We start from the raw sequence: 16,220 nt of genomic DNA, 5'->3' as shown, positions 1-16,220 counted from the left end.
TTATAATTAAAGCGAAAAATCGCCCTTAAATTAACTCACACACACAAATTCGTAATTAAAAAAAATTTCCTATTTCTCGTTTTTTTTCTGATTTTCATCTGATTCACATACGTGATAGCTTTTTGAGTTATGGAAACCGAAAAAGCATCAGACACATTCTATACTACTTTAATAAAATATTTATTTCCGATAGTGATTTGTGTTATGACATTAGATGCCGCGATATCAGTTACATAATAACGCTTGAGATCTTTACCTTTGGAAAAATCTATGGACCGCTAAGCAGCGTTCTGTTATCGCTATAACTACCGATAGAAAATCATTAATAGAAAAACCATGCGATAACGGTCGCGAACTCTCTCTTTCTTACAATTTTTTTATAGCATCGTTTAAAGTCTCCTCACTACGCAACACCTCTACCACGGCCCCAATAAAAAAGACAGTCACGTTACGTACTTTGTACGTAAATAAGCATCAGGACGAGATCCGACTATCATATTCACGCACAATGCGATTACATAAACCGGCGGTCTTTCTCTCAGCCCTTCTTCCTTTACTCATTTACTTATTCTTGCTCCTTCTTCGTTTCTCTCTGTCTCTCTCTCTATACTTAAAATAATCGAGTTTATTTATAAGATAACTGAATATATTTATATAAGATTTTAATTGAATCTTATTAAAAATTAAATAAACTACTTCTTTGACGCGCTTTTGACTTAGGCGTATTTATTACATATTTAATATTTCATATTACGTTATTTATTTGTATCTGTATTATTTATTATCTACATTTATTACACTATTTTGGTTCAACTTCTGAAATTGTTAATTTTTGGAGCAATTATGTATAGTGATATCTGCAATATTATTTAGTTGACAATTTAATTGACAATTTTGTAACGTTAGCTTTACTTTTTTAAATCATCGTCTATGAAGTATTTATTTTTTAAGTAAAATTGCTGCTTATTTATATTAATAATTTTGTTTAATATTCATATAATTTATATAATGTTTATTACATATTTAAATGTATTACATATGTATAACAACATTTGTATAAAATGTTTGTATTTGTTGTTTAAAATGCATGTATTGTACAAATATGTACACAAATATATTTAAATACTTTATACAACATTTATATATAATATATACATATTATTTTGAAATAAAATAGTATTAATGGCTCTAAGAAATTTAATTAATACACATAAAATGTCTGTGTAAGTGAATGTTACGTCAATTAAATATTTAGAAAGCGATAGATACAATTTACAACTAATTTGGATGTACTTATCAGCGAAATTAAAGTAAATATACACATGTTTGTGTTTACTTTAATTACGTTTGGTAAATATCTCCAAACTGATTGTAAATTGTATCTGTCGCGTTATGAATATTTAATTTACTTACTAATACCCACATAGATTCAAACAGGCATTTTACTTGTATTAGATATAAATGTTATACATAAAATGTATATGTATAAAATAACAAATGATACATACACTATTTACATAACCAATATAATACATTTTTCTATAGTCTCCTATATTTCTATGTCGGAGAAATAAATCTTTATCTTTACCGTTGTTACATTAGTATTTTTTTCTATCTAATATGTATCACTTTCCGAGTTCGAAGTGCTCGATAGAAAATCACAAGACATATAGGCCACAAACTCTATATTGTTCTGCTCTATTCTGCGCTCTCTCTCTCTCTCTCTCTCTCTCTCTCTCTCTCTGCGGCGCGTGCAGGCAGGAAAATACGAAGTTTGCGTGCTCGAGCGCGAAATCGCAACGACAATGCGCCGCAACGCGGACATCGAGTAAACACGACGCTCCCCGGAATCGATTTCTCCACCCTGCACTACCCCCATTCCGCGCCGTCTCTCACAACGTTTCCGTTACAAGCATGCATTATCCGTTGTACTGAAAGCTAAACCCACCCCCGTGGTGTCTTCCGCTGCGCTAAAAAATGCGTGTTAACAATTAGAAAAACTTAGCCCCCTTCTTGAATAAAGTTGTATTATTTTGAAAGAAAACAACGAATTGGAAATTAATACAATTTATCCCTTTCAATTTATATTTCATCTTAATAAGTTGCGGTTTGTAAAAATATACTTGATGTAATAAATACACCTAATGTAAAAATAATCAATAATTTAATTCGGGAAATATTGAAAATATCATAAGAAATTCTTATTATTATTATTATATAGTTATAATTCTAGTTTTCTGTATTTTTGCAATATATAAATTCGATCAATAAAAAATCTACTCTCAAAATTTTTCTTTCTCAAAATTAAACATCTTAGAAATATTGTGTTGCCTTTCTTACATTTTGATAAATAATGTTTCACATAGAGAAACAATTTCATTCGTTATAACGTATTTCAGTACTTCATTTCTGTTTTTCAAAATTTTATAATCACGTAAACGGGCGACATCGATCGATTTCTCAATCTCATGATGATATTTAAAGCTCCACCTTACTCTGCTCTGCTTCGGTTCTATTCCATCTCTTCTGTCACCCTCTATAGTTCCGGCAGCACCCTTTTCGAGCCACTCTCTTCGTGATAGTGCATTACGTAAAGTTAACATTAAACTTGGACAGCATTTTCTCCAATAATTTCCAAGATAATGTTTTGTTAGTGAAAGTTTGTGTCAACATTATCTCTTCTCATAAATAATATGTAATAAGTCTTTTCAATTAACAAGTTTCAATAAAAAATAAGAACGATTACATAATAGATAATTGATGTGTGATTAAAAATTTTGATTAGTTAATAAATTAAAAAAAATATTTCTATTAAACCTTTAATTGATTTTATAAAATCGGGTTTAATGTTTTGAATTCTTTAATGATACAAATTTAATATTTGTTAAATTATATTACACAAAGTATTTTTTAATCTTGATTAATATAAATTCATATATATAATAACAATTATTTATAATACTTTTTTATATTTTTTCGCAATAAGAATTAATCATTTACAGATTTTAATTTATCACTCAACATTATTAAGACCGATTTAAGATGCGTAGAGAGCACCAAAAATTGTTAAATTGCTATGGCAATTTAACTCGTGATATTATTGCGGTAGTTTCGTAGAGTTGCGTTTCAAGACCGAAGAATTGTTCGGCGCGCAGTTTAAAAGACTACATACGTAGTATATAAATTCACACGGAATTATAATAGCACCTAAGATCCAGCCCGACCGTTAAAGGCAATTTCTTATTGATTGTGTTTCTCACACATATACGGTCCTATAAGATTTAATGTTTAAATATCTTTTTTATATATTGTGTTACAAAAAATTTTCAAAAATTTTTTAACGTACAGTATCTCAAAACACATTTTTATACAATTATTTAACTGTTCAATTTATTTTCAACGTAAGAAGCAAAACTGTGTTAGAAGAAAATGATATACGTATGAAGTAACTAATTAATCTCGACTTTACGACGCTCTACTGGAGATAGATCGACATTCAGTTGCAAGGACATTACTAACGAGCCTAATGATACAACGCTCGTACAGGTATGTCCGAACAGATAGGTCTAAATCGGTAACGATGTCGGTGAGCCAAGATGCTCGCAATGTTGTCCTACATCCGATCATGTTGCAGCTCATTGAAACTGTATAATAGATCGATGATCTTCCCTTTTCTGTGCTCCCTTTTCACGCGCGCTTAATCGATATTAAGAGGACTTCATTTAGCGAAATAGTTTCAAACGGATTGTAGACATTTATTATGCATATCATTGTCTGAATTCGCGTTGATCTCTAAATTCCTCCTAATAATACTTTTGTTTTCTCGAGAAAAAGAAATATTGCGTATTTTTTTTTAATTTTAATAAGTGAATAAAATTTGAATGAAATGCTAAAGAAATAATAAGAATTAAAATATGTAGGCAAAAATTCACCTTTATAGTAAAACATGAGATTTCAAATCATATACGAGAGTTCTATAATATGAGCGTAAAAGTATCTAAAGCTCACGCGATATCGGGATATCCCGCTTTAAGAGATTCGCGTTAGCTCCCAAGGCGCATGCACGTCGCTTCATCGTAACTTCCTCCTCGAGGATCTCCCGACTCGTCGACACATTATGTCAGTGATTCTCCACATTTTCAATGCACGAAAGCACAGGAAGTAAAAACTACACTGAACTCGTTCACGTCTCGCAAGGCATTACCGGGCTTTTTCCATATCATATCCTGCGATTTGCAAGTTCTCCTTTCGCTACAGAATTTCTAGTTCTGCTAAAATCTTGGTCGTTTTGAGATTCTTGAATCTTATAAAATTTTGAATATTTGAGTATAATATAAGATTGCTTCGTTATCAGGCTTTTCAAAGTAATTGGCTTCTAAAATAATAGATCTTAAAATAATGAACTTTTCATTGTATTTTCGTTTTCAACATCATTATAACGCGCAAGTGAAATACAAGAAATTTTGATAGATATAATTAATATCAAAGGTAGATGTAATTAGTATCAATATGGATAATTAAGCTGAAGATTTCTAAAAGAACACAAATTTTTAGAAATTTTTATTATAAAAATCTCGAGTTCGTAATGAACTTACAATGGCATTTTTTCAAAAACATTAAATATTAGTATCGAAAAATGCGCATAAACATTTGCGTTAAAAGTTGACAATTTCTTCGCTGCCCAATCGTTTCACTGTATTTACGAAAAGCCAGCGATATTCACGAGATTCTTGCACTCCATTAACACGGAGCGTTTGCATCGACGAGCCGGAAAGCCTCGTCTCTCTCGTCACAGCGAGTGGGAGATATTACAAAACGGCAGTGAAGCATTGTTTTACATCTCCTTCCTCTCTCCTTCCCCTCGTACCGTCCCGTTTTCCTCTTTACCCAACCTCCCGTCTCTCAGCGGAGAGAAACGTTCGCGCTTTCGGACGATGCGGAAACGATGGCGGTGCACGTGCGAGCGTATCGACGTTTCGCCGTCGTCGATGACGACGCCGGCGGCGGTGGCGGCATCGTCGGCATCGTCGGCATCGTCAGCATCGTCGGCATCGTCGTCGTTGTCGTCGTCGTCGTCGACGACGACGTCGACACAACGAGAGAAGCGCCCGTCGGTTATACGGCCGTGCAACTATCGATCTGGGAACCCACGCTTCCGTTCCACCTCCGTCCTCCTCCGCTGCCGCCGTCGCCGCCGCCGCTACCACCGCCGACGCCGCCGTCGCCGTCGTCGCTATTGCTGCCGCCACCACCGCCACCATTACCACTACCATCCTCTCGTAACTGCAGCCGCAGCTGCAGTAGCAGCGATGGTATAACGACTATGTTAATGAGTTCACAAGTAACTATTATATTTCATTTTTTTTGTCTTTATATTCATTTGCATTGTTTTAAGAGCATCTTATTTATTGAATCGTATTTATTAAATTCAATCAAAATTGTACGCACGATTTCGCATTTGTTGCAATTCAGAAATGTCAAGAATTGTTCGGAAGAAAAGATACAGTGATGCATTCGAAGAAAAAGACACAGTACATAGCAAACTACATAGTTGTGATATATATAAAAAAAATAGTCTATTCAACTTTGTATATTAATTCTACATATAAACCATAGTTTTATACAGTTACAAAAAATAATTCATTTAATTACGTACTCTACATACTCTATTAATTCTACATAATATGGAATTTATAGTTGTTACCTATAACAATTAGTTGCAATCACTACGTTTTTTTCCGGATAGATTTTATACTACCATTGCAATGAAAATAAAAAGCCCGACCTATAATTAATTGTTTTTTTAATTATTAGTAGATCTTTTTAGTGAATGAATAAGTAATAATGATAAATTAAAATCATTCTAATGTATATATGTACATATATACTTCTATTTCAATAAAAGAAGAGGAAAAGTAAAGAAAAATAATAATGTTTATATACACATAAAGTAAAGTGTCGATGCATTCTTATCATTGTATTACTATATCAAACTACTTTCTTATAGAAGAAATGTGATTATTTTATATTATCGTTCGTCCTATATTGTATGAAACGATATTTATTTGTATTAATTGTTCGTATGTAACTGTATGTATAGTTGATTCATGTAAATTTGTGACTATTTTAACGGTCCTTTTATATATTTGCATAATAAGCAAAGAGGAAACTGTACAGACTTTGCGAATGAAGTTTATTGATGATTTCTCGATCAAATATCGGTATTTTAGTCCTAGAAATAGATTGCAAGCAAAACAATAAAAAATTTAAACAACAGATGGCACGGATTTTATAAAATTAATGTATCGCTTATATAATGGCGAAAAAAAAATGGTTCGCCGAAGGAAAGGGAATTGACTGTTAAAAAAGCATGAGTATTAATAAATAGTATGAGATTGACTGCGCTTTGCGCGCGACAATCGACAGTGACGCGACGATACATAGAAATAAACTCTATTGTACCGTTGCATGAATAAATTACTCTACGATATTTTATTAGTGGGGTGGCGTACAATTTCAAACGATAATGGCGAGTGATGCCGCTCCTCGCGCCGTCGATTGACTTTTCGCATCGCGGACGAATTATCGTCGCGGAATTGCAAGATAAAACGTTCAACGAGGCAGCCGAGTACTCGCAACGCCAGATAGCCGTAGCTGTAAACAACTTCTAACTGAAGAATGCATTCTCCACTTTTTTTGCCGTCAATAATACTATTATCCCTTTCGCCTATTTCGTAATGCATTTCCATTCGCGCCTTTGTACCATCGCATTATCTCACTGCTGATCGAGAGATTAACTGACCAGCGATTTGTTTACGTATGTGCATATGAACTAATTAACATACGGGAGTACATTTGTCAATTTGCTTTAGTGTAATTATTAGGTCAAGGATAATTCAAATATTTGATTAAATATAGGAGTAGATGTAACAATAATGAAGATAATACAACATGTCGTTATAATAAAATAATTAATTATCTTTTTTTAATAATCTTATAATGATGTTTATATATAAAATATATATATTTATTTGATGTATGTTAATAATTATATAATAATTGATTGGAAAATTGTTTCGTTTTGTTACTTAATGAGTTTAATATTACTATATATTTACATTATTATGAAACAATTTCAAATTGATCAAAATAGTTATATAGATACATATTCCGAGTACCTATATAAACAAGCTATTCTTCTCATTTGCATCTTTCTTTCATCGTTCTTTTAGTCGTTAATTCTTTCTAATTGTTTTTTTTTTCTTCATGTCTTCACGACTATTTATCATAGCTCCTTATTACCATGCTTTAGTCATGTAAATCTTCTGCATTTATAGCTCTCTCAGAGGGCACGTCCTATATAGATTTCTCATAAATTTCTCATAAAATTCTCATCAATCTACTTATCTAACACTTCGCGCGAACGATGACGTTACATCGAAATTTCCAAAGATACCGTCGCGAAAAGGAAAAGTGGAGAGCGCTCTCTCGCCGTTTCGGCGAAGTGGACGTGACGCGTCTTGGAACATTGATGACAACGATGACGATGATGATGAACTTTCGATTGACTTCATCGTTCAGGCGGTTAAGATATTTTTTTCGCAAGTGAAAGCTACGATCACGTGAGATACGCTTGTACGGTGAACGGTGGCGCGTTTTCGGAGCGAACGGACCGGTTCGAAGGCTCCTCGTTGCGAAATCGATGCACGTCGTCGTCGTTTCGCTGCGATCGTTCATTTCGTCGATTTACCATTTAAGAACCCAAATAAACATCAAACTGTGCGGCAAAAGGAAAGGTTTTCTTAACGACTACATGTATAAATGTATTGAATGTTAATAACGCAAGTCTTTCGTAAAATAACACAAGATAGTAAAGGTAGAAGAAATATATGCGAAAAGAAAAAATATTCAGTTATTAATAGATTTATATTTATTAACTTCTTAATGTACCATATTTCTTCTACATATTAAATTAATACCATAATTAATTTAACACGCTTCTTATAATCTAAAATTGATATATCATCAAAAATATGTTTATTATCTAACTAATACTATTAAATAAATAAGTCAAATTTGTATTAAATAATACAAAATGTTGTATGTTTAACATAAGTTAATAAAAAATTGAGATATAATATTATAGAAAAAAATTAATTACAAATAATATTAATTTTAAGTAATTCAGTGTTTGGAACATTAAAGATAACTTACATAATTAATGTTTCGATTTATCGTGAAAAGCTTTTTAATCAATTGATAATAATTATTGTGCTTAATGATTGAGGTCGATTAAGGATACATTAATTTGTTGATTGTTTTAACGATTTATATATTAAGTTGGAATTAAGTTTCTCCAGGAATATATCTTATACAATTAATTTATACTATCCTACATAGAGGGGTTTTCCATACGACATGATTACAGTTACTCGCGCGAAATAATCAATATTTTTTCTTCTGTATATATCACGGACGATTAATAAAATTGATGTTAAAATTTATCAAGTAGTCTTTCACTTCTTTCTCTATGTTATGATTAAATGTTTAATTGGTATCTAAGCAGTATACATATATAGACATTATAGACGATTGATTTTCTATACACTTTGTTAAAGATTATAAATAGTTTTTAAAAATGACATTGAACGTTATAAATAACTTTCCATTTCAAACCTATAAAAAACCTTAATTCCCTATCATGCATTATTCATGGAGTATTATAGGTTCTTCGCAATCGTTGTTAACTCTGATCAATTTGAAGACGTGTTTAAGACATAGTAATGTATATTGGGTAAAATATCGAGTCAATAATTTATAATAAAATCAATAATATATAAAAATGTTAAAAATGTAGATATATGTATAAGCGCATATTATAAATGTAGAAAAAAGTCAATTATAAGTAAATTGTTGAAGGTAGTTATGAAAGAAAAAAACGAAAAATCTAGAATATCTTTAGTGAATATTACAGTTCTTATGTACAGTTTTTATTTAAAATATATTAACAGTGTATGTATTTGCATTCTTATTATAAATATCTTTTTAGTAGAGATAATTGCATCATTGTATCAATTAATGGTAATATAAGTATCATTGCGATATTATACACATATTCAAAAGGGTTTTGAATGTTTGATTGTAAAATTGATCCATCTTGTCACTGACAGCCGTTCGAGATTTATGTGTATATCTACATATAATATTATCCAATATATGCTCTGCTACGAATCGTGACTTTTTCGGGTATCCACAAAGCAAAAACTAGGTTAACGTGATTAACACTAAAACTGCTTGCTAATGTCATTCGACGAAAATGTCGTTCCTGTAAAAAGCTCCGTATTTTTTTCATAATTTGTTGTCTTTCGAATATCTTTTTTTGTTTTATATTTAAATGTTTGATATCATATTAAATTCTTTATTATTGCTATTCTGTAAACAAAATTTACCTACATATCATTTTTCATACATATATTAGTTACGTACAAAGTGCAATTAAATAAACCGTAAAGTCTTATAATAACAAACGTAATAAACAAAAATTAGATTAATAAAAAATGAAGACTATAAAAAAATTGATATTCTGAATAGCAAGATTTGTCATTCTTTTCCAATCTATAATTTACTTAAAGCGTTATAATTTACTTCATATTGCTATATTTTTTAGAGAATTTTTATTTGTTGCACCATTACGATGCTTCCTAAGTTTTATAACCTTTGACAACATTTTAATGATGGACTACTTTAATTTGGCCTGACTACATTTGGCAAGCTTCCTAACGATCAGCATAATGTTTTAAAAACTTATTTAATATCTTTGTTAAAATCCGTTAAAATATTCTTAGCATGTATTAAATTTCCGTTAATAATTTAATAATTTGTCATTGAAAATGACCCGATCGGTGTCGAAACGTCTGTTATTTGTTTATTTTTTATTATTTTAAATGTATTTTTTTTTTGTTTCTCTTCTCAATTGTAATATGTTTATTTCGGCTCGTTGCTCGTTAAATTATATTAATATTTACTTAAAGCGATAATGCAAAGTAATAAAATTTCATATGCATAACCTATAAGATCCTGTTGGACCTTCTTTCTAAAATTTAAACAATCAGAAGTTCATAACAAGTCTTGTAAATAAAAGTTTCCTGTAAATATAGGAAACAGAACATTATAAACAGAGCACATTTCAGAAAATAATATTCGCGCGACAGTTTTCGTATACATATTAAAAATCTTACTAATCCATTGTTATGTAACATGAATAAAATAATCAGAAAAAGGGAAAAGAGATAGGAAGGGGGAAAAAATCTTGTACTTGAACAAGGTTCGCAGATGTCTGTAAGTGACGATATTGCGCTTCGCGGTCGTCCCGAATACGAATACTCGATACGAAACGCACGATGCCGAGCAAATTATGCAAAGCGAAAGTACCTACGTAAGAACGGGTTGCGCAAAACTCCGTAAGAAGAACGCCCGCGTGAGGCCGACTGGTAATACAGTACTACGAAGACGCGTGAGGACGCGAGAGCGAGTCTTTCGTTGGCGAATTTTGTGCCGTCTGCGCCCTTACAAATAGACTTGCTCTAAGGTTCATCGTTCTTCACTTTTCGTTAATCTCGCGAGCGAGATATGATTTGAAAAATGTGAAGATAATTGTATAATTATTTTGACGAAGTAAAAATATGTTAATTAAAATTTGTTTTCATCCCTTAGAGATTTGTTGTCCACCCTTATTAAAAAGCTATGGTTCATGCGTCATAAATAAAAATTATAAATTAGTTACACCCCATATATACATAGTTATAATTAATGTGTCACAATACGTGAATAAATATATAAACTATATAAAATTAAATAATATATAAACTTATTAATTAGAATAATATGCATCATGTGTATATATATATATATATGTGTGTGTGTGTGTGTGTCATGATGTATATTACTATTAAAAAAATATTTTTAATCCATTTATCTCCTCTATTATTTATCTGTAATTTTAGCAAACGTATCTATATAAAATTAATAGTTTATTGAACATTTTTATTTTGCTCCTTTTGTTTTTATGTATAAACAAATTTACTTTTGTAGTAAAAAAAATTAAATAATAAAAGAGAACGTGATCGCGCGGCGTATGTATATGCACTTCGATTCTAATCGAGATGAACGTTAATAATACGACAGTATACGTATCGAACGTCGATCACGTCGGAGACGGCATACATTGATTTCACAACGAATACCTTTGAACCAAGCTCAATTGCACTCATATCGGTGGTTGCACCAGCGACAGTTAATATTACATATTTTGATATCGTCATTCAATTTATATATTACATATTTTGTTTTTACTGGTGACATTCAATAAAATACACTGTGTGTTTAATTTAATTTTGCACTATACATGATTTATAATGCTAATCCCACATTAGATATTTTTGAAAAAAAAAAAAAAAAGCATTATACATTGGAGACTGACTTAATCGTTACTAGATGCGTACTAGATACGTCGTTTCACAATACAAATTAGTATGCTAATTACTTCACGAAAGGCAACTTTTGGTATTGACTATCTGCTTGTATGAGTAGATATTAAAAATGTAAGGGAACGATTTGAGCACAAATGGGTATGCCATAGCAATGTGTAACGCGAGATTTATTACAACGTTCGACGCACGCGTGATTAATGGGGTTTTATAATTCACGTCGAATCGCGATCAGACATCTCGTTCTATTTCGTCATGTAGATGATATATGAGCATAAAGGGTTAAAGATCGAGTATCCCAATATTCAATACATTCATTTTCGTTTCGATGAAATCTTGACCTCTAGCAAGTTTGTGTATTGGGGACTATAAAAATTTAAATACTTTTAGATTTCAAGAATGTATAAATATAAACGTAAATAGCAAAGAAGATTATATTCAAAGCCGATCTTGGTGTCTAATAATATCTTTGTGTGACTCAATTTAGCTCAAATAAACTGAATGCTGATTATTTTATTTATCTTGAAACACCGCCCTAAACTTAAACCTCGAGTACGTAAATAAATTGGCAAGCAATTTAATAATAATAATACTAATCAGCATCTTAAAACACTAAAGAATTTATTGTGAGAAAATGCAGTTTGAACCGGAAAGTATGTATTAGATTCACGCAAAAATATTATTAGTCGCATTAAAATCCACTTTGACCGAATATGGCCTTCCTTGTGCTCATTTGTTTTTTCCATTGATTGATTTTTTTTATTTACTATTGTAAATAAGTTCAGCTTTTTATAATTGCATTAATAACTTGACAATTGGATTTCAGGTTTCTTTCTAAAAGTCGAAAGAGAGCAGTTTAATTGTATTAAGATTAACGGATGTTGTTGAAATGTGATTCATGATTATACACATAAATTTAGTTAAATAATTACGAGAGAGTGCATTGCTATTTTTGCCTAACTAATCTTATTGATAATATAGACAGGACGGGAAAGAGAGAATTAATACAATTTAACGTTAATCACTATCGTGTCGGTCTGAATATGTTCTACATATTGCAGGCGCATGTTCTACATATTTACAGACCAACCTAGTTCCATATCAGACCCTATAAACTTTTCAGTCGGACCCTTTACCTTTTATGCTCCCTGATGACGTATGGGGCGTCTGGGGCGCGTGCGAGGTCAACGGCAACGGCGAGCCCGAGGAGGTCGCGGAGTGTTCCAGCTTGGAACTCACCGCGCTCCACATCTCGAACATGTTGAACGCCGTGGTGACGGTGTAGACTGACGTCTGCCAGGCTGATGCCCTGCTGAACCACCGGGCGCCCTATGCCGGCCCGGTGTAACATCCGCGGCCGCGTAACGGCGTTAATCTCGAAGATACGTTTTTCACTCTTCGGTGGTCCGATGCACCACTGTCGCTCTTTAGCGATAAGTCTACTAATAACACTTTGGACACTCGCGATTAGTCTATTCCTTAGTCGGTTCACCGGCTAAGAGGTACTCGCCTTGTCCTTCGTCCTATCGTCTTGCTCCACTTTTTCTTCCCTTCTTCTTTCTTCCCCTTCTTCTTCGTCTTTTCCACGCCACCCCAACGACGCGTTGCAATGTGACACGATTTATCGCGTACTATCACTCGCCCCCTCAATCGACGCGTCAGTCGTTGTTGTCGTTGTCTTAATGGTCGCACCGTTGGCGATTCACTCTAGTCACCCCGAAGTCGCAGCACGCCGAGTCTAGTACTCGTCGTGGTCGTTAACGTCGTTGCGCTCGCTTCGTTTGTCGTTATCGCGGTCGTTGGCGCGCTTCCCGTAGCCGTTGTCCGCGTAGCCGTCGTTGCTGTCGTCGGAAATCGCGCCAGCTCCCAACGACGTGACATGGCTTCGTCGAATTTACCTTCTCGTTTTTGATCTGGAAGGGAGTTGCCATCGTGCCGATTGCGTGAGAGCGCCGACATATAGACGTATATATGACGACTTGTTGTCTTATTTTTCTACATATTCTCAATATGAAAGTGATTTTAAACTAAAATATTAATAAAGTCTAAAATTGCATTATATTATTATGAACAAAACTTATCAGTTTATCATAGAATTTTAGAGATTAATACATAGATAAAATATATTACGTATAAATGAAAACTTTAAACTATCTCCAATTTCCATTTTACAATATTCAATTTCAATTTAAACAAACGTATTCTTCAATCAAATCCAAGAAAAATTCCTTTTTTAAACTTTCGAGTGCAGTTGAGCTAATTCGATAAGAGATCTACTGTAAATATATTTTCTCATTTAACTCTCAACTGCCATATATTTCCTAAGTTTCAAGATACGAGAAGAAGTAGAAAGCATAAAGTTAGCTCTCGCTCGATCGGCGATTACAACTTCCATCGGATCGTTTCGTGCCATCTTATTGCGGATAGAGGAAGATTTAATTCTGTCAGACAGCGAAAAGATAGACTAATAGAATTAATAATTAGAAAAAATGCTCACGACATATGAAAAAATTGCGGCGAAATAATGGAAATAACAGATCAATTTATAGAAAAACACGACGCAAATTTCAAATTGTGAGACATTTATGTAATCTCGAAAGTTCTCGAATCAACTTTCTAAAATAATAGATGAACGAAAATAGTTTTCATAATATGGCATGAAGATCGTAAGAGTGCTAAGTAAAAACATATAAAATAAAAATATATACATAATATAAATAATATCAATTCAAATTCTTAGAGAGAGAGAATCCATACGAAAACCTTATGAAAATTTTACAGTTAATTTTAATCTTTAGTCACATATAAACAGCTCTTTTCAAAATCAATATATGTATAAATTAAATACATGCATACTATGCATTTAAAAATTTAAGGTTGCGCGAGTTTGACTATGAATGTCGTGAAGAACAGTCACGGTTCATGAATAGAAAATTAACTTGCACACAGGATTACTTAAGACCGATGAAAGTAGAGTGAAATGTTAAAGTATAGAATTTAAATAGCAAGTGGATATAAAACCTGACATCGTGTCATCAATCCTGAACGATCGATCTGCGGCAGAACATAAAAAAGCAACCGACTCCTGGCGCATCGATCCTGCATTTCCATGCACCACGATGGTTCCCCTTTAATCCCAACCGCGTTGCAAGCAGTGGTGAGCTCGCATCGAGGGGAACCGCGCATCGCTATCGAGCGAAGCTCGGCGACCACCGGCCGAGCTTGCGAGCCTGCTTCACAACGCCGACCACCCACCCATATAGGGTGTCTTTAAAAAAATGTACACCGATGATGCGGTTGAATTGCTCGACGAGATCGAGAGATAAAAGTCTTGACTTTGCTCAATGACTCTTGTTTATATAATTTTGAGTATGTCATTGGACTTTCATACGGCTCTATGATTGAAATTTAAATATCTATCGCAGATCTTTAATTGTACGTAAGCAAGGGGAAAATTAAAATAAAAAAAGGAAAGGCAAAAGAGATAAATTTGCACGAACGATGCAGGTACACTCAGCAACTATAAATCCAAAGAAGATCTAAACATCAATTAACCAAAAGGAATGCAAGTGTATAGTAGGATTTAACAATTTAAAAGTCCTAAGCCTAAAGCTGACTATTTGCAACTAGACATGTGTTACTATTATTGTAATCTCGGGACCTATAAAGGGAATTCTTGACTTACAATCGTTTGGGAAACGCTGCTCCCAAGAATACTAAAATTACCGTTATGTATGTATATGTATGTTATATATATGCGCAAGCGTGTGTGTGTTTGTATATTACATATATATTCCGAGTATATACATGTACAAGTGCATGTAGCATCCGCGATCTACAATAGAAGGAGAAAATTGTGAGAGAAGAGGAAGGAAGGCGGAAAGTATAAGAGGAAAAGAGGGAGAAGGCTCGCGGTACCGTACGTACGGTTTACGTTCCCACTAGCCTACTGACTCGATGCTCCCTCTCGATGTCTATCCTTTTCGCTTTGTCTCTTTTTCGCTTTAGCGTCTAGCATCTTTTCCACTATCAGCTAAGAGATCGCGTTGTCTGTCAGAATAAGACAAGTACGTGAAAATTGTTCGCCAAATAAAATATTACATTTTAATTTCGACTTTCAAGTCCTCAATTAGCATAATTGGATTTTAATTGGGTAACGATCGTAGTCAGATAAGCTTTATGTGTGCGAAACTCTAATAAAAACGATATTGTTATAATGTAACAAAAAACATGTAAACACGTTATTGTATCAACGATTTAAAAAATTGTGCGATTATTTTTACTTTTTGCAGAATATACTATCCTTTCACTTATATATATCATGATAATTGACATTAATAATTTAATCATTCCTTTTATAAATTGGGATGTAACAAAAACATTAAACTATCATAATACGTATGCAGTAAACGAAATTGAGCAAATTAAATTACTACAGCTGTGATCGTTATATTCACCCAAGCCGAATGTGTGTTAGCGGTAAAGTCAGGTGCAGTAAGGTGCAAATGTTATCAGGACGATGTAGCAAATGAAGCCTAAAAGTCGGTGAAGTACGGCGTGTGCGCGCACGAGCTCCCGTTCGCGCGTGTGAATTACTTTCGCCCTGGGGGGGCATCGCATCTTATTTAGGTCGTATACATCGAGCATATACTTCGGTTCTGGCACGAGCATGTCAGCGACGTTATTACGGCATCGTTATTATCACGAGAGAGAGAGAGAGAGAGAGAGAGAGAG

General features: G+C 33.1%; 1 protein-coding gene across 3 annotated transcripts in view; it reads right to left on the bottom strand.

Annotated features, from left to right (window-relative positions):
• The window catches only part of Hr3 (nuclear hormone receptor 3 ROR-beta), a 93,286-nt gene that overhangs the window by 49,584 nt on the left and 27,482 nt on the right, over positions 1-16,220 (bottom strand). For 2 of the 3 annotated variants that reach the window (XM_018543741.1, XM_018543750.1), the window contains exon 2: positions 12,623-13,399. The exons of the other annotated variant lie outside the window; for it this stretch is intronic. In XM_018543741.1, the coding sequence (XP_018399243.1) occupies positions 12,623-12,746 (124 nt within the window). In that variant the 5' untranslated portion in view covers positions 12,747-13,399. The remainder of the gene's footprint in view (positions 1-12,622; positions 13,400-16,220) is intronic. 3 annotated transcript variants of the gene reach the window in all.

Source organism: Cyphomyrmex costatus, unplaced genomic scaffold (genome assembly GCF_001594065.2).
Source record: "Cyphomyrmex costatus isolate MS0001 unplaced genomic scaffold, Ccosl1.0 scaffold112, whole genome shotgun sequence".
Lineage (NCBI taxonomy): Eukaryota > Metazoa > Arthropoda > Insecta > Hymenoptera > Formicidae > Cyphomyrmex > Cyphomyrmex costatus.
Note: the sequence above shows the minus strand (reverse complement) of the source record. Positions and strands in the feature narration are given on the sequence as shown.